The sequence below is a fragment of the Triturus cristatus genome, chromosome 9, assembly GCF_964204655.1.
Source record: "Triturus cristatus chromosome 9, aTriCri1.1, whole genome shotgun sequence".
In the NCBI taxonomy this organism is placed as follows: Eukaryota; Metazoa; Chordata; class Amphibia; order Caudata; family Salamandridae; genus Triturus; species Triturus cristatus.
This window is the reverse complement of record NC_140592.1, coordinates 952204929-952227295: the sequence shown is the minus strand read 5'-3', so window position 1 is coordinate 952227295 and position 22367 is coordinate 952204929. Positions and strand designations below refer to the sequence as shown.

General features: G+C 46.4%; 1 protein-coding gene across 1 annotated transcript in view; it reads right to left on the bottom strand.

The window, feature by feature from the left end:
- EML5 (EMAP like 5) overlaps nucleotides 1–22367 on the bottom strand; it is a 1456757-nt gene that overhangs the window by 439563 nt on the left and 994827 nt on the right. The window contains exon 25 of the mRNA XM_085626574.1: nucleotides 5348–5524. Within this exon, the coding sequence (XP_085482700.1) occupies nucleotides 5348–5524 (177 nt within the window). The remainder of the gene's footprint in view (nucleotides 1–5347; nucleotides 5525–22367) is intronic.

The following is a 22367-nucleotide window of genomic DNA, read 5'->3' as shown; positions in this document are numbered from 1 at the left end:
TTCAAGTAGACAGAGCCTGTGATTGACAGGTTTTTCTCGATGTCGAATGACATTGTCTTCTCATCGTCGAATGACATTGTCTTCTCAATGTCGATCGACTGCGGCGTGGCAACTTCGATCGACGGCGATGAGTCAATGCCAATCGGCGGTGATGTGTCGGCATCGATCGTCAATGATGTGTCGACGTCAATCGACCGTGATGGGTAGAAGTCGAGTGATGCGACATTCTTGGTGATCTTGTTACCGTCTGTGGTAGGCTTCTCGCCGCCAAACGAGTTCTCACCATTGGTGTAGCCACCACCGTCAAAGATTTTATCCTCGATGTTGCACGTCGAATCAACCCAGAGCTCTGGGTCGACGGCAAACAGGTCACCGCTGCTCCACTTGACGTCGTAGCCTTCAACATCGACTGGGAACTACGCCGTTTTTCAGCCCTTCTTCTGCTGAGTAGCCCCCCAGAGGCTAAAGATAGGGCCCTGGTAGAGGACTGACCCTCTCCTCACCCTGAAGTCCCACCTGATGACTGAACCTGCTGTTTTCTTCATTCTTCTGTTCCTTGAAGTCGAATCCTCTCCCTATCATGCAGTGTATGCCTGGAAAAGGTTTTACAGATGGAACAGGACTCAGGAACGTGAGTAGCAGGTAATCAAATAATGCACATTCTATGAGGGTCAGATTTGGCATTTTTCCTTCCACAGTCTGGGCACTTATCAAAAAGAGATGACATTTTTTAAAGAAACTGTGGTAATTCCTGTCAGAAAAAGGCAGGAAAAGGTAGAGACAGACCAAAGACGTCGAGTGAAACACTTCGAAGTAAATTTCTGAAGAGATTTGATGAAAAAAAACAAATTTGGTAGAGCTCAATGCTCCAGGGTCCTGATACCAGGAGCTGGGAAAAAAAGAACTGAAGTAACTGCCACTCGCTGTGCATCATGGGATACTGGTGGTCTCTGGAGTTTTCTTAAAGGCACAGTGTCTAGTTAAGACATATAATGGCAGCCTATGGGGACTACTCTGTCCCATACTTTCATCTCGATCATGAAAAAAGAGTTTTGTGAAGGGGCTTTTCTGTGTGTTAAACATCATAAAAAATTGCACAAAACATAGCATACTGGCTTCTTTTTCACTTCAAGATGAAGTTGGGGCCTTTGTAGCCTAGGCTGCATTAATGTCTTCTCTATCTCTAAAGTGTCTTTGCAGGCCTTCCTGAAGAAAGGCAAAAAATATCCACTTAAGAAGATATATCCAAAGAAGTGTTCCGGGCATCCCGGCACGTGGGTGGGACTATTCAAATGCTTATGACTATTCATGGAAATCCCCTGCAAGATAATCCAACAATTGTATTGCAAAGTTTTGTTCTCTTTGTTTGTTCTCTCCTCCTGTATACATAGTTCAATAGTGTCAATATCAATGTACTATTCTCCAATATCAAAACAACATGGGAGTTGCGGTATGAAGTCTCAAAACAATTCTCTTTATTATTCTTCAATACATCAAAGAAACAGCCCGGCCAACGCGTTTCATCCTTAGAGAGGCCTTCATCAGGGTTAATGTATTTCTTTACAGCAATGTCACATCGAAGTCCAAGAGTAAAATGGATCAGTTCTCTACAAAATTCTTGGATCACTAGTACTGCTTCTTTATTGTTGTAGGGAAATACCAGGTGACCATATATAAATATCTCTGCTTAATATCCACACCCCACTGGGTTCTGTAAGCTCAGATTGGATAATACTACACACCACCAGTGTTACTGAACTTTTGTGTGTTTTTTCTACTTTTCAAGGATATATCAAGCAAATGCATCTGAATGTATGTAGTTTATTAAAATGAAAGACTGCCATCAGGTTACACAATGAGCATGCAGAACCAGCTATACAAAACACCAAAATACTTTTTTTGGGTGAGTTAGAACACGACTAGCATATGCGCAGATCATAAGCAGTCCTAGCTCTTTAGTTTTTATACATCTTACGATGTCATAGTAGGGTTAATTTTATGAAGTTCACCTGGACTACAACCCATTCCAAACATGCTGTACTATTGCATCCATTTTAATTCTGCTTAAGGAAGAGAGAATGTAAAGCATTTGAATTCCTGGTTACTTTTTTTTTTTTAAACCCGGTTATTATTTTAATCTAGCCGTCTCCAAAGTCAACTAGGCTTCAACTGTAACAACCTAGGCTGCCGTATTGATCTCTTGAAAGAGCGTAGAAAACTTTCTCGTGTCTCTTAGCCTTTTTAAAAACCACCAGGTTAATTGCTAATATGCGAAATGTCCATGACGTGGTAAACCAAATAAGCTACTCAATACTTCAAACAATACAATGCCTACACAACCAGAAGGGGTAGACTCTTATTCGCAAAACAAGATATACATGTGGATACAAACTTATCCTCAACTAATTTAAGGAGTCCCAGATGCTCAAATAGTCCGTTTACATCTCACATTACATTACTTTCATGCCCCACAACATTTCCCCCCCATATTTCACACATTTGTTGCAAAGCTTGCATTCTGGACAATATAGAATCATTACATTTTGTCAAAAATACTTTTGAGAAAAAAGGGCAAAACTTATTACTATATTATGCTAGATCTTAATCTAACAATCTAAGTAGCAATGGCCAAATGCTAATATTAGCAGGCTATGATAGGCCATTTTACGGCCAGTAAAAGTTAACACCGTATTGTCCTTCTAATTGTTGCCACTCTCTAGTTCTGGTGGATGTATACATGAATTTATTAAACAGATAAGCAGATGATGATGTGACAATCATTCAGTTATTTTTTGAACCAACGTGAAATTAATTATTGCTTGACTGATTGTGTTAAACTAGAGCAGATCCTTAATTAGAGGGTTCTATTTGAGAATCCATTAAAATATCACGCCACCATGATGTGGATTGTATTACCTCTTATTGGAGACACTGGCAAGACATTTACTCTAGTTCTTAGAGGTAGATTAAATTAATAGGAGTTAGGTGTGCTTAAAAGCAACGTGGGATCCAGTTGGGTGCTTTTGGTTTGGCATGGTGAAAGGTGGAGAGTGAATATAGATTCCCCAGATAGTGAAAGCATATTGACTGCATTTCTGTGGCTAGAGTGTGACGATCCAGACACTGAGGTGAGGCGGATAGTTACTTGGCTCCCTTTAGAAATGTAGTGAAAGCTTTGTAACAAAGGGGCTAGTGACTAGAGTTTGACATACTGCCCTTTGTTAGATGGTAGGCGTGAGGGTTGGGAGTGCAGATTCTACTGTACAAGGTGAAGGGTGGCCCCTTAAGGTGAGGCTCAGCATTTAGTCTTCCATGATCACACTATCAGCTGGACTGATGATAGCTTGGTGCAGAAACCTCAGACCTCTTTGAGCCCCTGTTTTGGGTGCTCAAAGCAGGAGACTACCCTGCTGTGAGGGTATCAACCCACATAAAGGCTGTGTCTGGAGAGCAGCCTGGAAAGACACATGCAAGGAAAACCACCTCATACCAGTCCTCCAGTACAAGACAGTGGATGCACTTATGAATCAAGATGATAAAATTCTGTAGAAATAAAGCTGTAAAATAAAAATAACACATGCAGACACAGTGAAATGCACCACACGGGCTAAACAAGCTGAACTATAAAGTAGCTCCTTCGTGTAGAAATAAAGAGCATGTTGGACATCAGTAGGTAGTAAACTACAGAGACAAATGTGAAATAAATGAACATCTACATTAACATTCATCTCAGGATCAGAATACAGTACTTGGAGAGAATTATTTCATTTTGGTATGATGCATGCAGGATCAAAATTCAGTTTCCAGCTGTATTGCAAAAGCTTAAAAAAAGCTTAAAATAATACTTTATTAGGCAACAATTTGAATAATCCTGTTCCACTATGATCACTGATAAAACAAACATACATTCAGAAAAGATCAATCCCACAGACTTCAAAATTAAAAAAAATACAGCCTTATGAATCAGCTCAAGTCTTAAGACGTTTGTATAGAAGGTTTTTCCTGATAAGGACATCTACTCTGCATGTCTTAGCCACTGAAAAGAGTATTTGTCGAGTCAGTAGTAATGTGTGTGGTGCTACTATGTACATAATCTACCTACTGGTGCTTAATCTTTTCTGACTCCAATGGGGGACAGATGAGAATCTGGAATAAGGGTGATATCTGTTCCTTTGGTGATAAAGTAATGGTGTCATACAATGTACATTCAAGGACGTTATCATTATATGGCATAAAAAGTGATGACCAATAGTCATTTACATTACGATAGTTTGCAAGGGGATGACGGCAATAATCAAGGACTTTGGATGGCAGTATTGGATGGCAGGCAGATAAAGAGAATAATCATCTCGCTACAGCGAGATGGCCACAGGGTAAGCTTGGAGTACAAGGGCAACAATACAACCTTAAGAACTCAAAGGGGAGGCGATCTCAGTTCCAGAAAGTGGATTTAGAGGGTTATGGACCAGTAGGACTGTGCTAGCATAACTTGTAAATGTGGATAATAGTGCAGTTTAGGCGCCTGACCTAAAACGCTAGGATAAATTCCATCCCCTCTGCCAGAAGCCCCATGCCATCAATGAGCGTGAGTGATCAAATGGAAGTGCAGCTATACTCATGACAGTACTATCATTCCACTAGAGGGATTTGAAAAACCAGTATCTTGGCAACTCTAAAACACGTTATGTAAGACCTGAAGACGTTTTAGTTATGGACACCAAATCTGACTAGATAAAAGATCCTAATTAGCAGTCTTCATTTAAAGGCCAACAGAGATCAGATAGCAGCTTGAAAGGCAGACCTATCACAATCAATTCAACAACCCTTGAAGTTCTCTGGGAAAAGAGAGAGCAAACCAACTTCAGTGGCCAGTGAAAGGAAGAGTCCTTTCGACAAGAGAGCTACGTAGCACAAAACGAAAATCAAGTACAGTAAAAATAAATTAAATGGTTGTGGGGTGGAAGTGGAAGTGGTGGAGAGGACAGCCTCCTTTAGAGCGGTCTTGCAGTTCTCAATTGATACAGTGGAGGCCTTTCTTGTCAGATCAACTTAGAGGCCCACTGTTTACTTCATAGGGGCACAGAGGAGAGCCAACCCAGTCTAGCATTGCTATACTTTCATGGGACCCTGCCCTTCTGCTTGGACAGACTTTATTTGCTTTTGACTTTAACTGCAGCCTCCCATTCATTCATCTGTGTGATGTTCGAGCAGCATACTACTGCAAGATGCAAAAGATAGGTAACCCTGAACTGAGATCTCAACCAGGCCAATGCCTCTAAAAAGCCAGCTGAGATGGACAAATGTGGTCAAGAAAATGAACACAATCTAAAGATAAAAATGTTCTTACTTTCACAGGGTATTGAAACAGCTTCACGAAACCAAAATCATCCCCTGTTGCCAATACTTTATTATCATTGGTGAGGCAAGATGCGGACACGTCAGTCACTTCTCCAATCACTGGCCAGATCCCTTCACAGTAGGAGCCCAGCACACTGGTCCATGAAGCCCATGCAATCTTTTCCACCTGAAAACAAAAATATTGAGTGGCTTGTCATTCATGATACAGAGCGTTCTTTTCAAGTCTGGAAGTATCCTCATTATTAACCATCCAAGTAGAATCTGGTGTGAAATTTATAATAATTACAAAATGAGGATATGCTGATCTAGATTTCACCTACCATGTACATTCCTTAGCATTGGAGGAGGTTTCTCTCTCCTCTTATATTCTAGCTGGATGAGTTGGCTAGCCCCTTTCCCTCACTTTAAGCTGATAGTGCTGCACGTTAGTGCACAAACAGCGGTGGTTTAAAATAAATAGTCCCAGGCAAAACATGTTATTTCATGCCTATAACTTAATTTGTGTGAAATACAAACTACAGTCTGACGCATGACCTAGTCTAAGCATGATTATGCCCTCTTTCTGTGAACTAGGGATTTTAACTAATTAGTTTGATAAGAATTAATAAAGTTACGTAAAGTTAAAAGTGGTGCATTAATGATCAATTTAAGGTGTAACTATAACTTAAGAATTTGTAATGTTGGTGTATTTTAAGTTTGGTTTATATAGAAAGAATAAAAAAAGTTTTCCTAACTATAAGAAAGGTTTTACCATTTTGTTTATTGAATAATATATATATACACACACACACAGACACATATATACATAAACACAAACATGTAGAGCTTTTCAGTAGAAACCTGCACTAATTTAATAAAAGGGGACTATAAACATCTTTTCTTTCAAAAACCTTTTTTAAAGAAAGGAAAAAGAGGTTAATGTAAGAAAGGCTGCTATATAGAATGGAAAACTGGCATTGTGACTTTAATGAATCATCCACCATCCATGTGCTATTTTGACATTTATTCTTTAACAATTCATAACTCTACTTCTACACATTTAATTTTTTTATTTATCTTTATTTATAAAATCATAATCTACTTTTCTAACCTGCTCTGGAGTCTTTTTGTGGTGTTTCCACTATGTTGTTGTATGAAGTGTTGCACAAATACTTTACACATTGCCTCTCAAATTAAGCCTCACTGCATTGTGCCAAGCTACAACAATGTGAGCACAGGATAATTTAGGTTGTGTTGTGACCTACCCTGATTAGGATTGTGGGGCCTGCTTGGACAGGGTGCATACCTCTGCCAACCAGAAACCCCAATTCCTAACACAGCGCGAGTAATTAACAGTGGCTGAGGTTAATTCAAGCATTAAAGCCATCACTTTTTTGTATAGGTTAGTGTGTCGCTCTAAGTGGGAAGTGGGTCCCATGCACACTGTGTCACTGGAACAAAGCTGTACTGGGCTGATGAGCCCATAACTATGGCAAAACTGGCCCCGGGTTGCTTGTTCCCTGGTTCAGTGAGGGCCTGACTTGGCAGTTCCAGCTGGATTGATCTGACTGGAGCAGGGTCAGGACTGATTTGGATATAGCTGGGCCCAAACTGAGGTGACATGGTGCACAAAATAACGTTGGATTGGGATGCGGCCCGAGTAATTACTAGTGGCTGAGATTAATACAAGCATTTCCATCCATCACTTTTTTGTATACTTTAGTGGTTCAAATCCATGGCAGATCAAGAAAGTAACACATTTAAGGTTCACTGAAAGGTCAGAGCAGAACTCTGCCAGGGTACTCCCTGACTATGAAATGTGGTAGATTTCTGAGCTATGGTGGCTTCTAGGGGAATGTAGGACGCTGAAGCTTCCACCTCATTGGCTGAAGTTTCGGTGCTGAGAAATGAGGTAGACTTGTTACTATAAGTACAATGGTCATTTTACGCTGTATATATATTACACTTTATATTGCTATTTTAATATACAAGGAATTCCCAGCCAGACAACGGGGAAGGATTCAAGTATGTAAATATATAAAAGATTACATTTTGGAGAGGTATGATCTCACTACCATACCTTACTATATTGTGACTGGCCTGTGGTGGACAAGCCCTGCTCCCAAACACACTGGGGGCATCCAACCCTCACCCCCCTTGCATGGCAAGCCACTGAGAGTGGTCATCACAGTATAAATGGGTGTCATTTTAAATAATGTATGAGGGTACTGGCTTTCTCAACCAGGCATCGAAAAAAATATAAAAATGTTACCAGACATGCTGGTCTAGTGACTTGAATAATCTACTTGACCTAACTGTAATACACTTGACCCATAAACTGGTCTCGAATTGTGTGATCCATTCAAATATGTTTTTTTCACAGAGTTGCCTCTTTCTTCATTCTCACATGTGAGAGCACCTTCAAATATGTGAGTTCAGAATGTCTGCTGTACAAAATCTTGTTTTATTAAATAGACTAAACGTTTGCTTCATGTACAATAATAATCTAGCCCACATATAGGGTACACATGATCCCTGACCTGCCGCTTAGTTCTCTAATAGCAATATCATCAGGGTGGGGCCAGGAATGTTTCTCAGTTCATGTTTCAAAACTCTCCCTTTAAATACATATATCACTAAAGCATAATGAAAAACTACATTGTCATTTACAGAGAGCACGTTATCCACTGAAATGGTCATAAACTTTCCCACTGACATGCAGTTTTACAGACAAAACTTTATAGCGTACGAACGGTAAGTGTGTGTGTTGGAAACCGGGCAACCGGGTTAGCGGTCACCAGGATCCCAGCACAGTGGTAGCTTGGCTCGAGCGGTTGGGGGGCAGGCACCGTGTTAAGCGTACGTCACACCCTCACAATAACCATGCGTTCATCCGTTCCAAAAACGACACTACACCGTAAAAATTATGGAAGACAAGATGAAAATATATATGTCTTTATCTTATTTTCTCTTAGTTGCAGGCTTCACATCATAAATACAATACAATAGGATTTTCCTTCAAAAGAGCAGGTCAAATAAACAATGCTACTTCGGAATTTCAACAAATAGGTTCAGGTCATCATTAAGCAAAGAATAAATAGATGTGCAATAAATATAGACGGCAAATAAATATAGTCAGACAATAAATACAGTGCAAGAATAAATTAGTGGAAGACAATAAATAAAGCACCTTCAATAATTAAGGTAAAGCAATCAATGACAATTACAGATCAGATCACTTTCATGAGGTAACTTGGTCTTACTTTGCCCATACACAGCTTGTGGTCATTTGGGTGGCATGGGGGTGTTCAACCTAGATTGGTCAAGGCTGGGGCTTAAGCTGAGGCAGAACAAGGGTACCTAAAGATCTGGCCCTCCAAACTACACAGCCCCTCATGGAGGTCACTGCACCAGTCTCAGTTCACCCCTGGCACTCCCAGGCTGGTCCTAACACCCCTCTAGCCCCTAGGATGGTCTTTAGGGCTCCACGGGGCCTTAGACGCCCCCTCTACCACTTACTGTCCCTTCCACGACTATCGGCTCCGCTTGGCGCCGTGTCGACGCCGTGAGGCGGCTCCGGATCGATGTCGCTGGGCGGCCTCGGCTCGATGTCGCCTTCCGGCGTCGCAGGGACACGGTCTCCCCGCTTCCGGGTGTCTCCGGAGTGCGATCTCCACTCCCGACCTCCGGCGCGCTTCACCTCAGTTTCCGGCGACTCCGGAGGGCGGACTTCACTCCCCCGTCGACGCCTCACCTCGACCTCAGGTGACTTCCTACTCGACCTCCGGTGCCTCTCCACGACCTCCGTCGGCGCCCTCTCTCGACCTCTGACGGCTCCGGGTACAACGTCTGCTTTCTGTCAGTGCCGCTTCTCTACCTCAGGCCCCAGGTCTCCAGGCTTCTCGACGTCAGGACTCCAGGAGGACACCGCCGAACAGGTCAGGAGCTTGCTGTTCTTCCTCTTTAAGGCCTGTTCCAAATGTTCAGATCCTTAAGATGGTTCTTCTGGTCTTGGTCCCACACAGGGCTTTAGGCTGGGCTTGGTCAGTAGGGACTAGCATCAAGGGTGGGTTTCTGGACCCCACTCCAAGCACTGGTTTCCACCCCTGCTGCCTTACTCCGACCTCCTTCTATCTCTGGTCCTCTCTCCTCTCCAGTCAGATGCCAACTGCCACTCTGAGATGGCCTCCCAACATTCTAAACTGCCTCCCACTATCACAGGATTCTAGAATGTTCCAGAAGGTTCTAGAAACCTCCAGTGAGTTCTGGTTATGTCACAGGTGACAATGGGTGGCCACCATTTTGTGTCTCAGGCCCTCAGACAGAAGTTCCAGGGGTAGGGAAAATGGCTCCCTGACCCTGCATCAACACTAACAAGTCTGGTGGTTCCCAAAAAGGAAAAATTATAACAGGGTTTGAGGCAGAAGTGGGACAAAATAAATAATGATGAGGAGGGACCACCCAAAGGGCTGACAGGTCTAACGCGCGTCCCCCCCAGCTGAAAGTGGGGAGAGCTACCCAACCCCTTGGGAGTTCTCATCACTAAGGCGGAAATACCTTGAGAGACCGTCTGCATTGGCGTGGTCCACTCCAGGCCGATGTTCCACCTGAAAGTCCATTCCCTGTAGGGAGATAGACCACCTTAGCAACTTGGGATTCTCCCCCTTCATCTGCATCAGCCACCAAAGGAGTCTGTGATCGGTCTGAACTAGGAAGTGCGAGCCAATCCGGTATGGCCGCAACTTCTTCAGAGCCCATACCACTGCAAAGGCTTCACGCTCTATTGCACTCCACTTCTGTTCCCTGGGAAGTAGTCTCCGGGATAGGAAGACCACGGGTTGATCCAGACCCTCTTCATTGAGTTGCGATAACACTGCCCCAATGCCATGTTCCGATGCATCCGTCTGGACAATGAACTCCTTGGAAAAGTCTGGGGCCCTTAAGACCGGGGCCTCGCACATGGCTTGCTTCAGTTTCACAAAGGCCTGCTGACAAGCCTCCGTCCAGACTACCCGTCGAGGTTGCTTCTTGGACGTGAGCTCCGTGAGGGGGGCCACAATGGTACCATACCCCTTCACGAAGCGGCGGTAATATCCGGTGAGGCCCAGAAAAGCTCGGACCTCATTCTGAGTCTTGGGGGGTTCCCAGGCCATGATGGCCTCGATTTTCGCCTGGAGGGGTTGCACCGCTCCCCTACCCACCAAGTGTCCAAGGTACACTACCGACCCCTGCCCGATCTGGCATTTACTGGCCTTAATCGTTAAACCAGCTTGCTTCAGGGCCTGGAGAACAGCTTGCAGGTGACGCAAGTGATCCTCCCAGCTGTTACTGAAGACGGCAATGTCGTCCAGATAAGCAGCAGAGAAACTCTCCATTCCAGCGAGGATCTGATTCACCAGACGCTGAAACGTGGCAGGTGCGTTCTTGAGCCCAAAGGGCATCACGCAGAACTGGTAGTGGCCCTTGGGCGTGGAGAAGGCTGACCTTTCCTTAGCTCCATCAGTCAGAGAGATCTGCCAGTACCCGGAAGTAAGGTCAAAGGTACTCAGATATTGGGCAGCTCCCAGCCGGTCAATCAGTTCATCCGCCCTCGGAATCGGATGAGCATCAGTCTTGGTTACTGAGTTCAGTCCCCGGTAGTCCACACAGAACCTCAGTTCCGGTTGGGCACCCGGTGGTGCAGCTTTTGGTACTAATACCACCGGACTGCACCAGGGGCTGCTGGAAGGTTCAATCACTCCTAGCTCCAGCATCTTAGTGACTTCACTGTGAATGCTGGCCTTCACCTTGTCTGTCATCCGGTAGATCTTTGACTTCACAGGTGGGCTGTCTCCTGTGTCCACGTCATGGACGCACAGGTGAGTCCTACCCGGAACAAGGGAGAACAACGAAGAGTACTGCCCCAGGACCTGGCGGCAGTCCTCCTGCTGTTCAGGAGTTAGGGACGGGGAGAGAATCACTCTCTCCACTAACCCATCCTTCTCTTGAGACGCAAATAAGTCGGGGAGAGGCTCGCTTTCCTCGTCCTCTGCTCCGTCAGTCACCATCAGCAATATGACTTCGGGCCTCTCATGGTGGGGTTTGAGGCGGTTGGCATGCAGCACTCGTAGGGGCTGGCGAGGGGTCTTCAGATCCACCAAGTAGGTAGCCTTACCCTTCTTCTCCAACACCTCAAAGGGTCCTGACCAGCGATCCTGGAGGGCGCTAAGCTCTCCTGGTTCGATCACCCACACCTTCTGGCCAGGCTCCAATTCCACCGGATGAGCATTGTGGTCATACCACACCTTCATCACTGCTTGGCTGGCTTCCAAGTTGTCAGAAGCTTGCTTCCACAACTTAGCCATTTGGCTCCGGAAGGCCAGCATGTAGCTCACCACGTCCTGGGGAAGCTTTCTGGGAGTTCTTTCCCATCCATCTCTCACCAGGCCGAGAGGTCCACGCACAGGGTGCCCATACAAAAGCTCGAAGGGGCTGAAGCCCACTCCCTTCTGTGGCACTTCCCTGTAAGAAAACAATAGACAGGGTAGGAGGACGTCCCATTTCCTCCGCAGGCTTTCAGGCAGACTTCTGATCATGCCTTTCAAGGTTTTATTGAACCTCTCCACCAGACCATTGGTCTGGGGATGGTAAGGAGTGGTGAACCGGTAGGTCACTCCACACTCCTTCCACATGGCCCGCATGTATGCTGACATGAAGTTGGTCCCCCTGTCAGACACAACTTCCTTGGGAAAACCCACTCGGGTAAAGATTCCCATCAGGGCCCTAGCCACAACAGGTGCAGTAATGGTCCTCAGAGGTATAGCCTCTGGGTACCGTGTAGCATGATCCACCAGAACCAGTATAAACCTGTGACCAGCTGTAGTAGGCGGATCTAACGGACCCACAATGTCGATGCCCACCCTTTCAAAGGGGGTGCTAACGACAGGAAGTGGTTCCAGGGGAGCTTTCAGCTTCACCCCTGTTTTCCCACTGGCTTGACAAGACACACACGTCCGGCAGTAGGTGTCGGACAACACTTTCATTCGAGGCCAATAAAAGTGTGGGACAAGCCGGGCAAAGGTCTTGTCTTGCCCCAGGTGTCCTGCCAAGGGGATCTCATGAGCCAATTCCAGGAGAAAGGCTCGATAACGTTGAGGGACAACCAAGGCCCGTGACGATCCGTGCATGGGTGCCTTGGGTTCACTGTAGAGGAGGCCATCCTCCCAGTAAATGTTGTAGTTCCCCTCAACGTTCCCTGCTGCCTGGGCTTCGGCCTGTCGCCTCAGTCCCTCAAGGGTAGGACACTCCCTCTGGCCCTTGCAGAATTCCTCCCTGGTCGGCCCTCCCTCCACGTGCCACTCGGCCGGGATGGGTAGGTTCTCCAGTTCGGTAACATCCCCCTCCACGGACTCCTGGTCCACCACCTCCAGTGGCCTATCCGTCACACGGGGCGCGGATGCCTAGGCAGGCTCCTCCTGTCCTCGGTTCTTCCCTTGGTCGGCAGCCGGCTGTGCCTTTGTTCCAGGCTCCAGCCTAAACGAACTCCCCCTCCGGGTAGTCGCAGACCCTGTGCTGACACAGGCCCAGTCAGGTGTACCCAGCATCTCAGCATGAGTCCGGTATTCCACCTCCTTCCAAGCATTATGCTCCATGTCATTCCCCAGCAGACAATCGACTGGCACGGCAGGGCTTACGGCAACTCGAAGCAAACCTGCAACCCCTTCCCATTCAAATGGAACCCCGGCCACCGGATAGTGGCCCATTCTGCCGTCAGCCATCGTGGCAGGGTGGAGTACATTGGGAATCACCTGCTCTGGAGACACCAGTTGGCTACGTACCATAGTCATACTGGCTCCTGTGTCTCTCAGAGACTCCCCTCTTTGGCCGTCGATGGTGACCCACTGCCCATACTTTGTGGTATTTGCGGGCACCTGGATCTTAGGAACCATCTCCCGTTCTCCCAGGAACACTAAAGTGACACCCGCCCACTCCCTTCCCTTATCTAAAGGCATCTCCTCCCCGAGCACTACACTAGCTACTCCGGGGGCCTTTCCTCCGATGGGAGGGGGTGGTCTTTTCGGGCACTTCACATCTCCCTTATAGTGTCCGACACCACCGCACTCGAAGCAATGGACAACCCTTGGCTGCTGACTCTGGCCAGGATTAGGGTTTCTAGGTGGGTTAGCCCTAGGGGTGAATCCCGTTCCCTTCCCTTGGAAACTATTTTGGGGGCCTTTAGAGAACTCCGTTTTCTTTTCCCCTCCCTCTTTCTTCTGGGGGGCGCCCTTGCCGGTCTTTTGAGAGTCCCCTCCAGTCCCCCTTGTGGACACCCGGGTACTAGCCCAAATGTCCGCCTCCTCAGCAAGCTTCCGGGGATTGGTCAGCTTGCTATCCACCAGGTGTTGACGCAGTTCGGGGAAACATTTTTCGAGCAGGTGTTCCTTCAACATCAAATCAAACAACCCCTCGTAGTCCCTCACCTCGCTGCCCTGTATCCAACCCTCTAATGCCTTCTTTGCATAGTCCAGGAAATCCACCCAATTCTGTGTGCCCAGTTTGTGGCTACCCTGGAACTTCTGTCTGTACTTCTCGGGTGTTAGTCCAAACTTCCTCACGAGCGCCACTTTCATGGTGGGGTAGTGGGTCTGCTCATCCTGCTCCAGGGCCAATAATGTATCCCTGCCAGCTGGAGGCATGTATTTATACAATCCCCCTCCCCAATATTTCTCTGGAACCCCATGGGCTCTTAAAGAGACCTCATAGGCCGCTAGCCACTTGGCGATGTCATCTCCCGCACTATAGCTGGCTACTATGTCTTTTGGCAGATAGGGTTTGGGTTCCCTGGTGATTTCTCTGTCTTCGCTGCCACCATTAGGAACAGTGTGTGCCCCGACCCGTAGGATCTGGAGATCTATCTCGCTGAGCCTCAACTCGTGAGCCATCCTCTGTTCCTCCTTTTCTTTCTCCAGCTTCGCCAACTCCCATGTGAGCTGTCTTTTCTCCCTCCGGTCAGTTAATTCTGCTTCTGATAAGCCGCTGCTAGAGACACTGCTGCCCTTCCTTGAAAGTGTTCTGGGCCCCGCTAATAGGTTCCCCACCTCAGGTTGGTACAAACCAGCCCCCTCGCTGTCAGTCTCTCCATCCCTGTCCTCCTTCTCAACCTTACGTTCTCGTCGTGCCTCCCCCCAAGCCCTCAAGCTGGTCTGGAGCTCACCCTTCTTTGCACCTTGGGGACAATACACCCCCTCTCGCTGACAAAACTCTCTGAGTTGGGCCACAGTGTAAGTTTCCACATCCTCCAACACAAACTCCATTTTGCCCACTCAGGATAGAAGACAGTTGCTTACAGAAGCTATGCAGGGGGGGTACCTTTTGTAATACCTCCTCCCACCACCAGAAGTAAATTTGGAAAAAACAAAACTCAAAATTAGGAAGTCCGCTTGGAGAAAACTCCCCGTGTAGGCCTATGGACTACCCAAAGGTATTGTCGAGTAGACGCAAGCACAGCTCTATCCCACCACTGAACACCAATTTTATGTTGGAAACCGGGCAACCGGGTTAGCGGTCACCAGGTTCCCAGCACAGTGGTAGCTTGGCTTGAGCGGTTGGGGGGCAGGCACCGTGTTAAGCGTACGTCACACCCTCACATTAACCATGCGTTCATCCGTTCCAAAAACGACGCTACACCGTAAAAATTATGGAAGACAAGATGAAAATATATATGTCTTTATCTTATTATCTCTTAGTTGCAGGCTTCACATCATAAATACAATACAATAGGATTTTCCTTCAAAAGAGCAGGTCAAATAAACATTGCTACTTCGGAATTTCAACAAATAGGTTCAGGTCATCATTAAGCAAAGAATAAATAGATGTGCAATAAATATAGACGGCAAATAAATATAGTCAGACAATAAATACAGTGCAAGAATAAATTAGTGGAAGACAATAAATAAAGCACCTTCAATAATTAAGGTAAAGCAATCAATGACAATTACAGATCAGATCACTTTCATGAGGTAACTTGGTCTTACTTTGCCCATACACAGCTTGTGGTCATTTGGGTGGCATGGGGGTGTTCCACCTAGATTGGTCAAGGCTGGGGCTTAAGCTGAGGCAGAACGAGGGTAACCTAAAGATCTGGCCCTCCAAACTACACAGCCCCTCACGGAGGTCACTGCACCAGTCTCAGTTCACCCCTGGCACTCCCAGGCTGGTCCTAACACCCCTCTAGCCCCTAGGATGGTCTTTAGGGCTCCACGGGGCCTTAGACGCCCCCTCTACCACTTACTGTCCCTTCCACGACTATCGGCTCCGCTTGGCGCCGTGTCGACGCCGTGAGGCGGCTCCGGATCGATGTCGCTGGGCGGCCTCGGCTCGATGTCGCCTTCCGGCGTCGCAGGGACACGGTTTCCCCGCTTCCGGGTGTCTCCGGAGTGCGATCTCCACTCCCGACCTCCGGCGCGCTTCACCTCAGTTTCCGGCGACTCCGGAGGGCGGACTTCACTCCCCCGTCGACGCCTCACCTCGACCTCAGGTGACTTCCTACTCGACCTCCGGTGCCTCTCCACGACCTCCGTCGGCGCCCTCTCTCGACCTCTGACGGCTCCGGGTACAACGTCTGCTTTCTGTCAGCGCCGCTTCTCTACCTCAGGCCCCAGGTCTCCAGGCTTCTCGACGTCAGGACTCCAGGAGGACACCGCCGAACAGGTCAGGAGCTTGCTGTTCTTCCTCTTTAAGGCCTGTTCCAAATGTTCAGATCCTTAAGATGGTTCTTCTGGTCTTGGTCCCACACAGGGCTTTAGGCTGGGCTTGGTCAGTAGGGACTAGCATCAAGGGTGGGTTTCTGGACCCCACTCCAAGCACTGGTTTCCACCCCTGCTGCCTTACTCCGACCTCCTTCTATCTCTGGTCCTCTCTCCTCTCCAGTCAGATGCCAACTGCCACTCTGAGATGGCCTCCCAACATTCTAAACTGCCTCTCACTATCACAGGATTCTAGAATGTTCCAGAAGGTTCTAGAAACCTCCAGTGAGTTCTGGTTATGTCACAGGTGACAATGGGTGGCCACCATTTTGTGTCTCAGGCCCTCAGACAGAAGTTCCAGGGGTAGGGAAAATGGCTCCCTGACCCTGCATCAACACTAACAAGTCTGATGGTTCCCAAAAAGGAAAAATTATAACAGGGTTTGAGGCAGAAGTGGGACAAAATAAATAATGATGAGGAGGGACCACCCAAAGGGCTGACAGGTCTAACAGTGTGGAAACAGGTTTCAGCAAATATTTATCATTTGCACATCACCAAATAAAGTTTTCTGATTGGTTTGGTCCTGTTAAAATCTTTGTTTCCATCACACTTCAGAACTACCACAACAATGTGCTTTCCTAACCACTATTTGTATTTAATATTTGTACGGCTCATTTACAAGCTATTTAACCCCTTAACTGCTGGCCTCCATAACAAACAAATGCTTTGTTGTGCTAAAGTCGCCATCCTCCAAGCTTTCAGGAACTTGTAGAACTAAATAAAAAACCTTTTTTTTTTTTAACCAGAGTTTTGGCATTTTTTTTGAAGAGGTAAGCCCATTATTACTACTTTTTTTACTCTTAACCTAATTCTAGTTTGTGGTGGAAACCAGTGTGAAACCCATGGGTGATCCAGGAAAGCTATCGATTTTTGAAATGTAGACAAAATTCCGAATTCAGCAAGGAGTCATATGTGTAAATCCCACAAGGTTTTCCCAAATAATATTGAAAATGAGTAGGAAAAAAGGCCATTTGTGACAACATTTTTATCTGCTATATTTTGTCACGATGGCCGATTCGCAAAAGCAATATACCATTACGTCCACTAGGCCCTTCTGGTTGCAGTGATATATAGGGTTTGTAGTAGGCCTGGGCGGTAAATTCCGTTCCGCTCACGGAATTTGGGTAATTTCGCATTTTGCGGAGAACGCGGAAACATTCTGCAATCCGTGACTTCGCGGAATTTTTTGCTTCTTCGTGCTTTCAAAATGCGCGTTTGCGAGATATTTCTCCCAGAACACGCAAACAGCATTCGCGAACAAGAAAAAAGCATTGCGAACAGGCGGAACAAGCAATTCTGCAGGTTCGCGGAACTTTTGCATGCTCGCGGAGATTTTTTACCGTTTCGTGTAGCTTCGCGTAGCGTGACTACGCAAATTCTGCCCACCCCTAGTTTGTAGGTTTTCCAAGAACCCAAGGTACCCAGAGCCAAAAACTCAGCTGCATCACACTATGGTTTCATTGTGTACCGAGTATAGACCAATACACATGGTGAAAAATGGGTATCAATGAAGCCTATGTATTTCTGAAATGGGCACAAGTTATGGACTTTAGGAGCAGGGGTTATTTGTACATCTCTGAAGCTGTAGGTACTCGTACTAGCATACGATTTAGAGGGTATTTTTCAGAATGTATTCTTTCTTACACACTGGCTTGCATTTGGAAGGCACAAATGCAGCCAAATCAAATTGGAAAAAACAAATGTTTGACTAATCTATGCTCCCACATGTCTTCCAATGGTACCTCACTTGTGATAGAATTGAACGAAATTCTGCTACTTTATTTGTGTGTTTTGCTTAATATTATGTTAGCATTCATACAGCTAATACTTGCATATTGTGTGTAAAATGCGATCACTAGATGCAGAGGTTGTGTTAGTTAGGTTGACATCTGTGCCACCATTTTAGTTCTCGAAGACACCATGTTATGGTACATTCAAAACTGTTCCATGCTCATTTATGAGAAATGGTCCCTGGTAAGTTTTGTTTCTCCAATGCTGAAACTTACTCATTAGTGCATACCTTTCCCTTAGCTAGAGGTTTGCTCCCACTAGTCCAGCTGCAAGTACAGACTGAATGACCTTGCCAGAGAGATAGTGTGTGCCCGGTCTCAGACTCTTAGCTCATCTTTGTGTGCCCCTTTGTTTAAGCTGTCTCCCTGTGGAAAGTTACAGAGTGGGCGTGTCGCTGCCCAGTTGTAGAACTGTAGAACTGTTACCTTTATGCTGGGGAAAGGCAGTCCCTCGTCAGCCACCATAGGATGCTGGTCTGATTGGACTCCACTGCAGTGTACTATGTTAATAAATTAGTTTGCTTGTATTCTCTACTGCGTCGACTCTTCATTCTTGGAAGGCTAGAGGAGGTCGAGAGTGACCCGGGTGGCCTTAATCGGGTCACTTCCTTCACTTGTGTGGGTAGGCCTAGTGCCCACGACGGGAAATGGCCCAAAATGCAACATGGATACATCACATTTTTCTACTTAAAACTGACCCTTTTTTGCAAAGTGGGTAACTGTGGATTTTGGGCCATAGCTCAGGTGGCACCTAGGGAAACCTACCAAACCTGCACATTTTGAGAACTAGACAACTAGGGTGGTGTGCTTTGCATAGATCTAATGAGGTTTTCTTACCCAAAATGCCTGGCAAACCTCAAACTTTGCCTGAAATCCCACATTTTCCTTACATTTCTGTGATGGAAACTTTTGGAATCCACAAAATACTTCACACACAACTTTACCTCACTTGTGCCCATACAAAAACGCTGCACCACGTGTATGGCTGGGCCTAGTGCAATTGTCAGGAACATATCAAATCAAGTTCAATAAAAGCCCTTGTGAGGGGCCTCCCATTGATCTTGGTTTGATCTATTCCTGTCGCTGGCACTACTTCCAACCGCACTTGTGACACAGCATTTGTATCTGCACAAGTCACGCAATGCTTTGTGGTAGGAATTGTGTGGATTCCCACAGATTCCGTAAGTTTCCATCACAGAAATATAAGGAAAATGCACAATTTCAGGCAAAGTCTGAGGTTTGCATTACACTGTGGGTAGGCAAACCTTGTGGGACTCACACTAGGCATACCACCCTTGAATCCCCTGGTTGTCTAGTTTTCGAAAATGGTTGTGGTTACTAAGTTTCCTTGGCTGGCAGCCAAGCACGGCCCTAAATCCCACAACTGCTCCTATTGCTGATCTCTCCACACAGCACTTTAGGGCCCTTTTGTGTCAAGGTCTCTTGGCCCACCCACACAAGTAAGATTCCATTTTTATCGGGAGACTTGGGAGAATGTTGTGTGGTAGGAAATGTGTTGCTACCCACAGATTCCAGACGTTTTCCTCACAGAAATGTGAGAAAAATGTGTGTTTTTAGTCAAAGTTTGTGTTGCAGAGCATTCTGGGTAAGAAAATGTTGTGTACTGCATGGAAAGCACACCACCCAGGACTACCATGGATGCCTAGTTTTCAGAGCTGTCTGGGCGTGTTAGGTTTTCCAAGTTGCAAACTACCCAAGCCCAAAAAGTGCAGCCATCCACCACTGCAAGCGGGACGATATTGGGAGTTAGCCACACTCTTATGGCCAATATGTAAAAACAACAACCAAAATAATCAAATGTCCTCTTGCTTGCCATTGGGAAGGGATGCTTTAGTCCGCAGGGGAGTATAAAGACTGTTGAGGTTTTAGGGGTGAGGGTGGGGCCTGATGTTTGGATAGGCAAGACCTACTACAGTATTTTATCAAAAATATATATATTCCTGCCGTACAGTGGGCTTTCTGCCCCCTCAGGGGCAAATTGGGGGTACACCTCCTGTCTGCCCCGGGGGCGAGGGGAAGACAGGTTTGTCCCTTTTGAGGTGGGGTGCGGCAATGCCAGAGTGAAATAACTGCATACTTTCTTTTGCCCCAAAGGCAAAATCTCTGGTGTCCGGTGTATTTCTGCCCCCCGGGTCAAGTTTGGGGTATCATCCTGATTGGAACAAGCCTCCTATCTTCCCCGGGGGGCAGAAAGACACTATTGACCCCCTGGTGCAAGAGTACAGTTTGATGCAGGGCAAGCCGACACCATCCTTTTGTTTGCTTTAAAATCCCTGGTGTCTAGGGCTGATTCTGCCCCCCAGGGGCGGGTGGCAGATTGTGGGATGAATATCCTATCCATCTCCCGGGAGGGGCAGAAAGACTATTTGGCCCTGTGGTGAGGGGAGCATGGGCTCATGACTGGGGGCAGGGGGCACTACCCCAAATTGTTGTTGCATGAATCCAGTCCCTAGTGTCCAGTAGGCTTCCTACCTCCTCCTCCCATGGAAGATCGGGGGTAATTACCCCCATTTGCCCCCCGGGGGTAGAAAGACTGTTGCCCATTTACTCGGAATGGGGGCACAGCTATGCCCATGCTGGGCATCCCTCCCCCATTATATTTTTTTATGAAAAACATCCCTGGTATCTAGTGGGCTTTCTGTCCCCTCCCCCCAGTGGGGGACCAGATCGCGGGTAATTGCACTCATCTTCCCAAGAATTAAATTTTAAATGTGCCCCTAGGGGAGCCCAAGCACTTGCCCAAGGGGCTGCTCCACCTTTCCAATGGTACCTCTGACCAGTGAATCCCTGTTTAGGGATCGCTCTCCGGTGGCGATCTCCAAGCAGGGATCCACTAGGCAGAGCTACCATTTAAAAGGGGAGATTATCCCCTTTCCGTTACCTTTCCCATGAGAATCAGCTCTTCCCAAGCAGCATGATGGAAAAAAACTAACCCTCCCCAGTGTCAACCAATCCCCCACATCCGCACTGGGGAGGGAGTGTGGCCGTCGGCCATTGGCTGAAAGCTGCATTAGGGGGTTAAATGTTCGGTGGGGAAAAAAACTTTCATTTCACACTCTCTTGTCAGACAGTTCACTTCACAAAAAACTTTGCAGTCAGAGAAAAAAAAGTAAATTCCAGGATGAAATAAGCAGAAATTTGTATGAGGACATAAGGTGACATTTGACCTCTGTCTTTGAATGCACAACAAATGTAAGATAAAAACAACATTTAAAGCCATCTTTATTGTTCATTGACTCTCTGAATGAATAGAACATCTCTTCTTTACCATCTCCACCTCTCTCACCAGTAAAATCCAGTAGGCCCTAAAAATAGCTTGCCGTGATAAAATCACACTCGCAATAGCGAGTAGGCCTATCAGGGGGTCACCACATCAATATAAAACGCAGGCCTATTGGCTTTGGCAAGAGGTGACCATACCAATATACAAGGCAACCCTACTGGCATTGTAAAGGGGTCACCACATCATTATATGACAGTAAAGCTATTTAATTTGTCAAGGAGTGACCACATCAATGTACAAGGTAAGCCTATTGGCTTTGTCAAGAGGCCACTACATCATTATATGAAGACAAGCCTACTGGCATTAACAACAATTTTAAACATGTGTTAAAGTCTTTGTTTTACACTCTTCAGACCACATAACACAGTGATAAGATCAACTACATGGGGTCCCTGTAACCCCTCAGATCCAAAGCAGCAGCTCTGGGAATGCTTAAAAACATGACAAACTTTTCTGGGGGTCATGCTGCTGCTCTTTCTGCAGCCCCCCACAACCCTTGTGTAACATGTTGGTGGTACCTCTGCCCAGACTGAGGCACTGCAAAGCAGGAAAACATAGGCAGATTAGCTCAGCAAGGGAAGTATGGGGGTCTCCTTGGTGGGAGCAGTGAATAATAAATGATGGCCAAGGGCAGCATTGCTTCAGGCTCTCAAGAATGGGATCAGCAGGGCCATAAGTCAGCTTGGGGAGGAGGAGCACCATTCAAGACCCCTCCCTATAACTAAATTAAACTGTAGACGTGCTGACCACAGGCCTTGACCCACCTCGTGGGTATTAAAAAACAAAATGTGGCTGCCTGCATAAAAAAATATATATATTTTGCCTGGTTCAGTAGGACCACTCAATTTTAAAAAATTGTTTTGGCACCAACAGGCCCCCTTATACCCTTTATTTAAAACATTGTCAGGATATGATTCAGCGTCCCAGAGTCCTGTACTGGCCTATGTAACATTTCTGTTCATGTTGTAGCCAGCCAATCAGAGCCCTTCCTCCCAATAAGACCTCTCTGCCAATCAAGAGGCTTACATTTTCCAATTTCAACCCAACGTCTAGATATTTATGCATTTTTAATTTCTCAAACACTACAGACCAGAATTAATCCAAATCACAAAAGCACACTTTCTGGGTGAAGAGCTAGCTTTCTGCCAAATT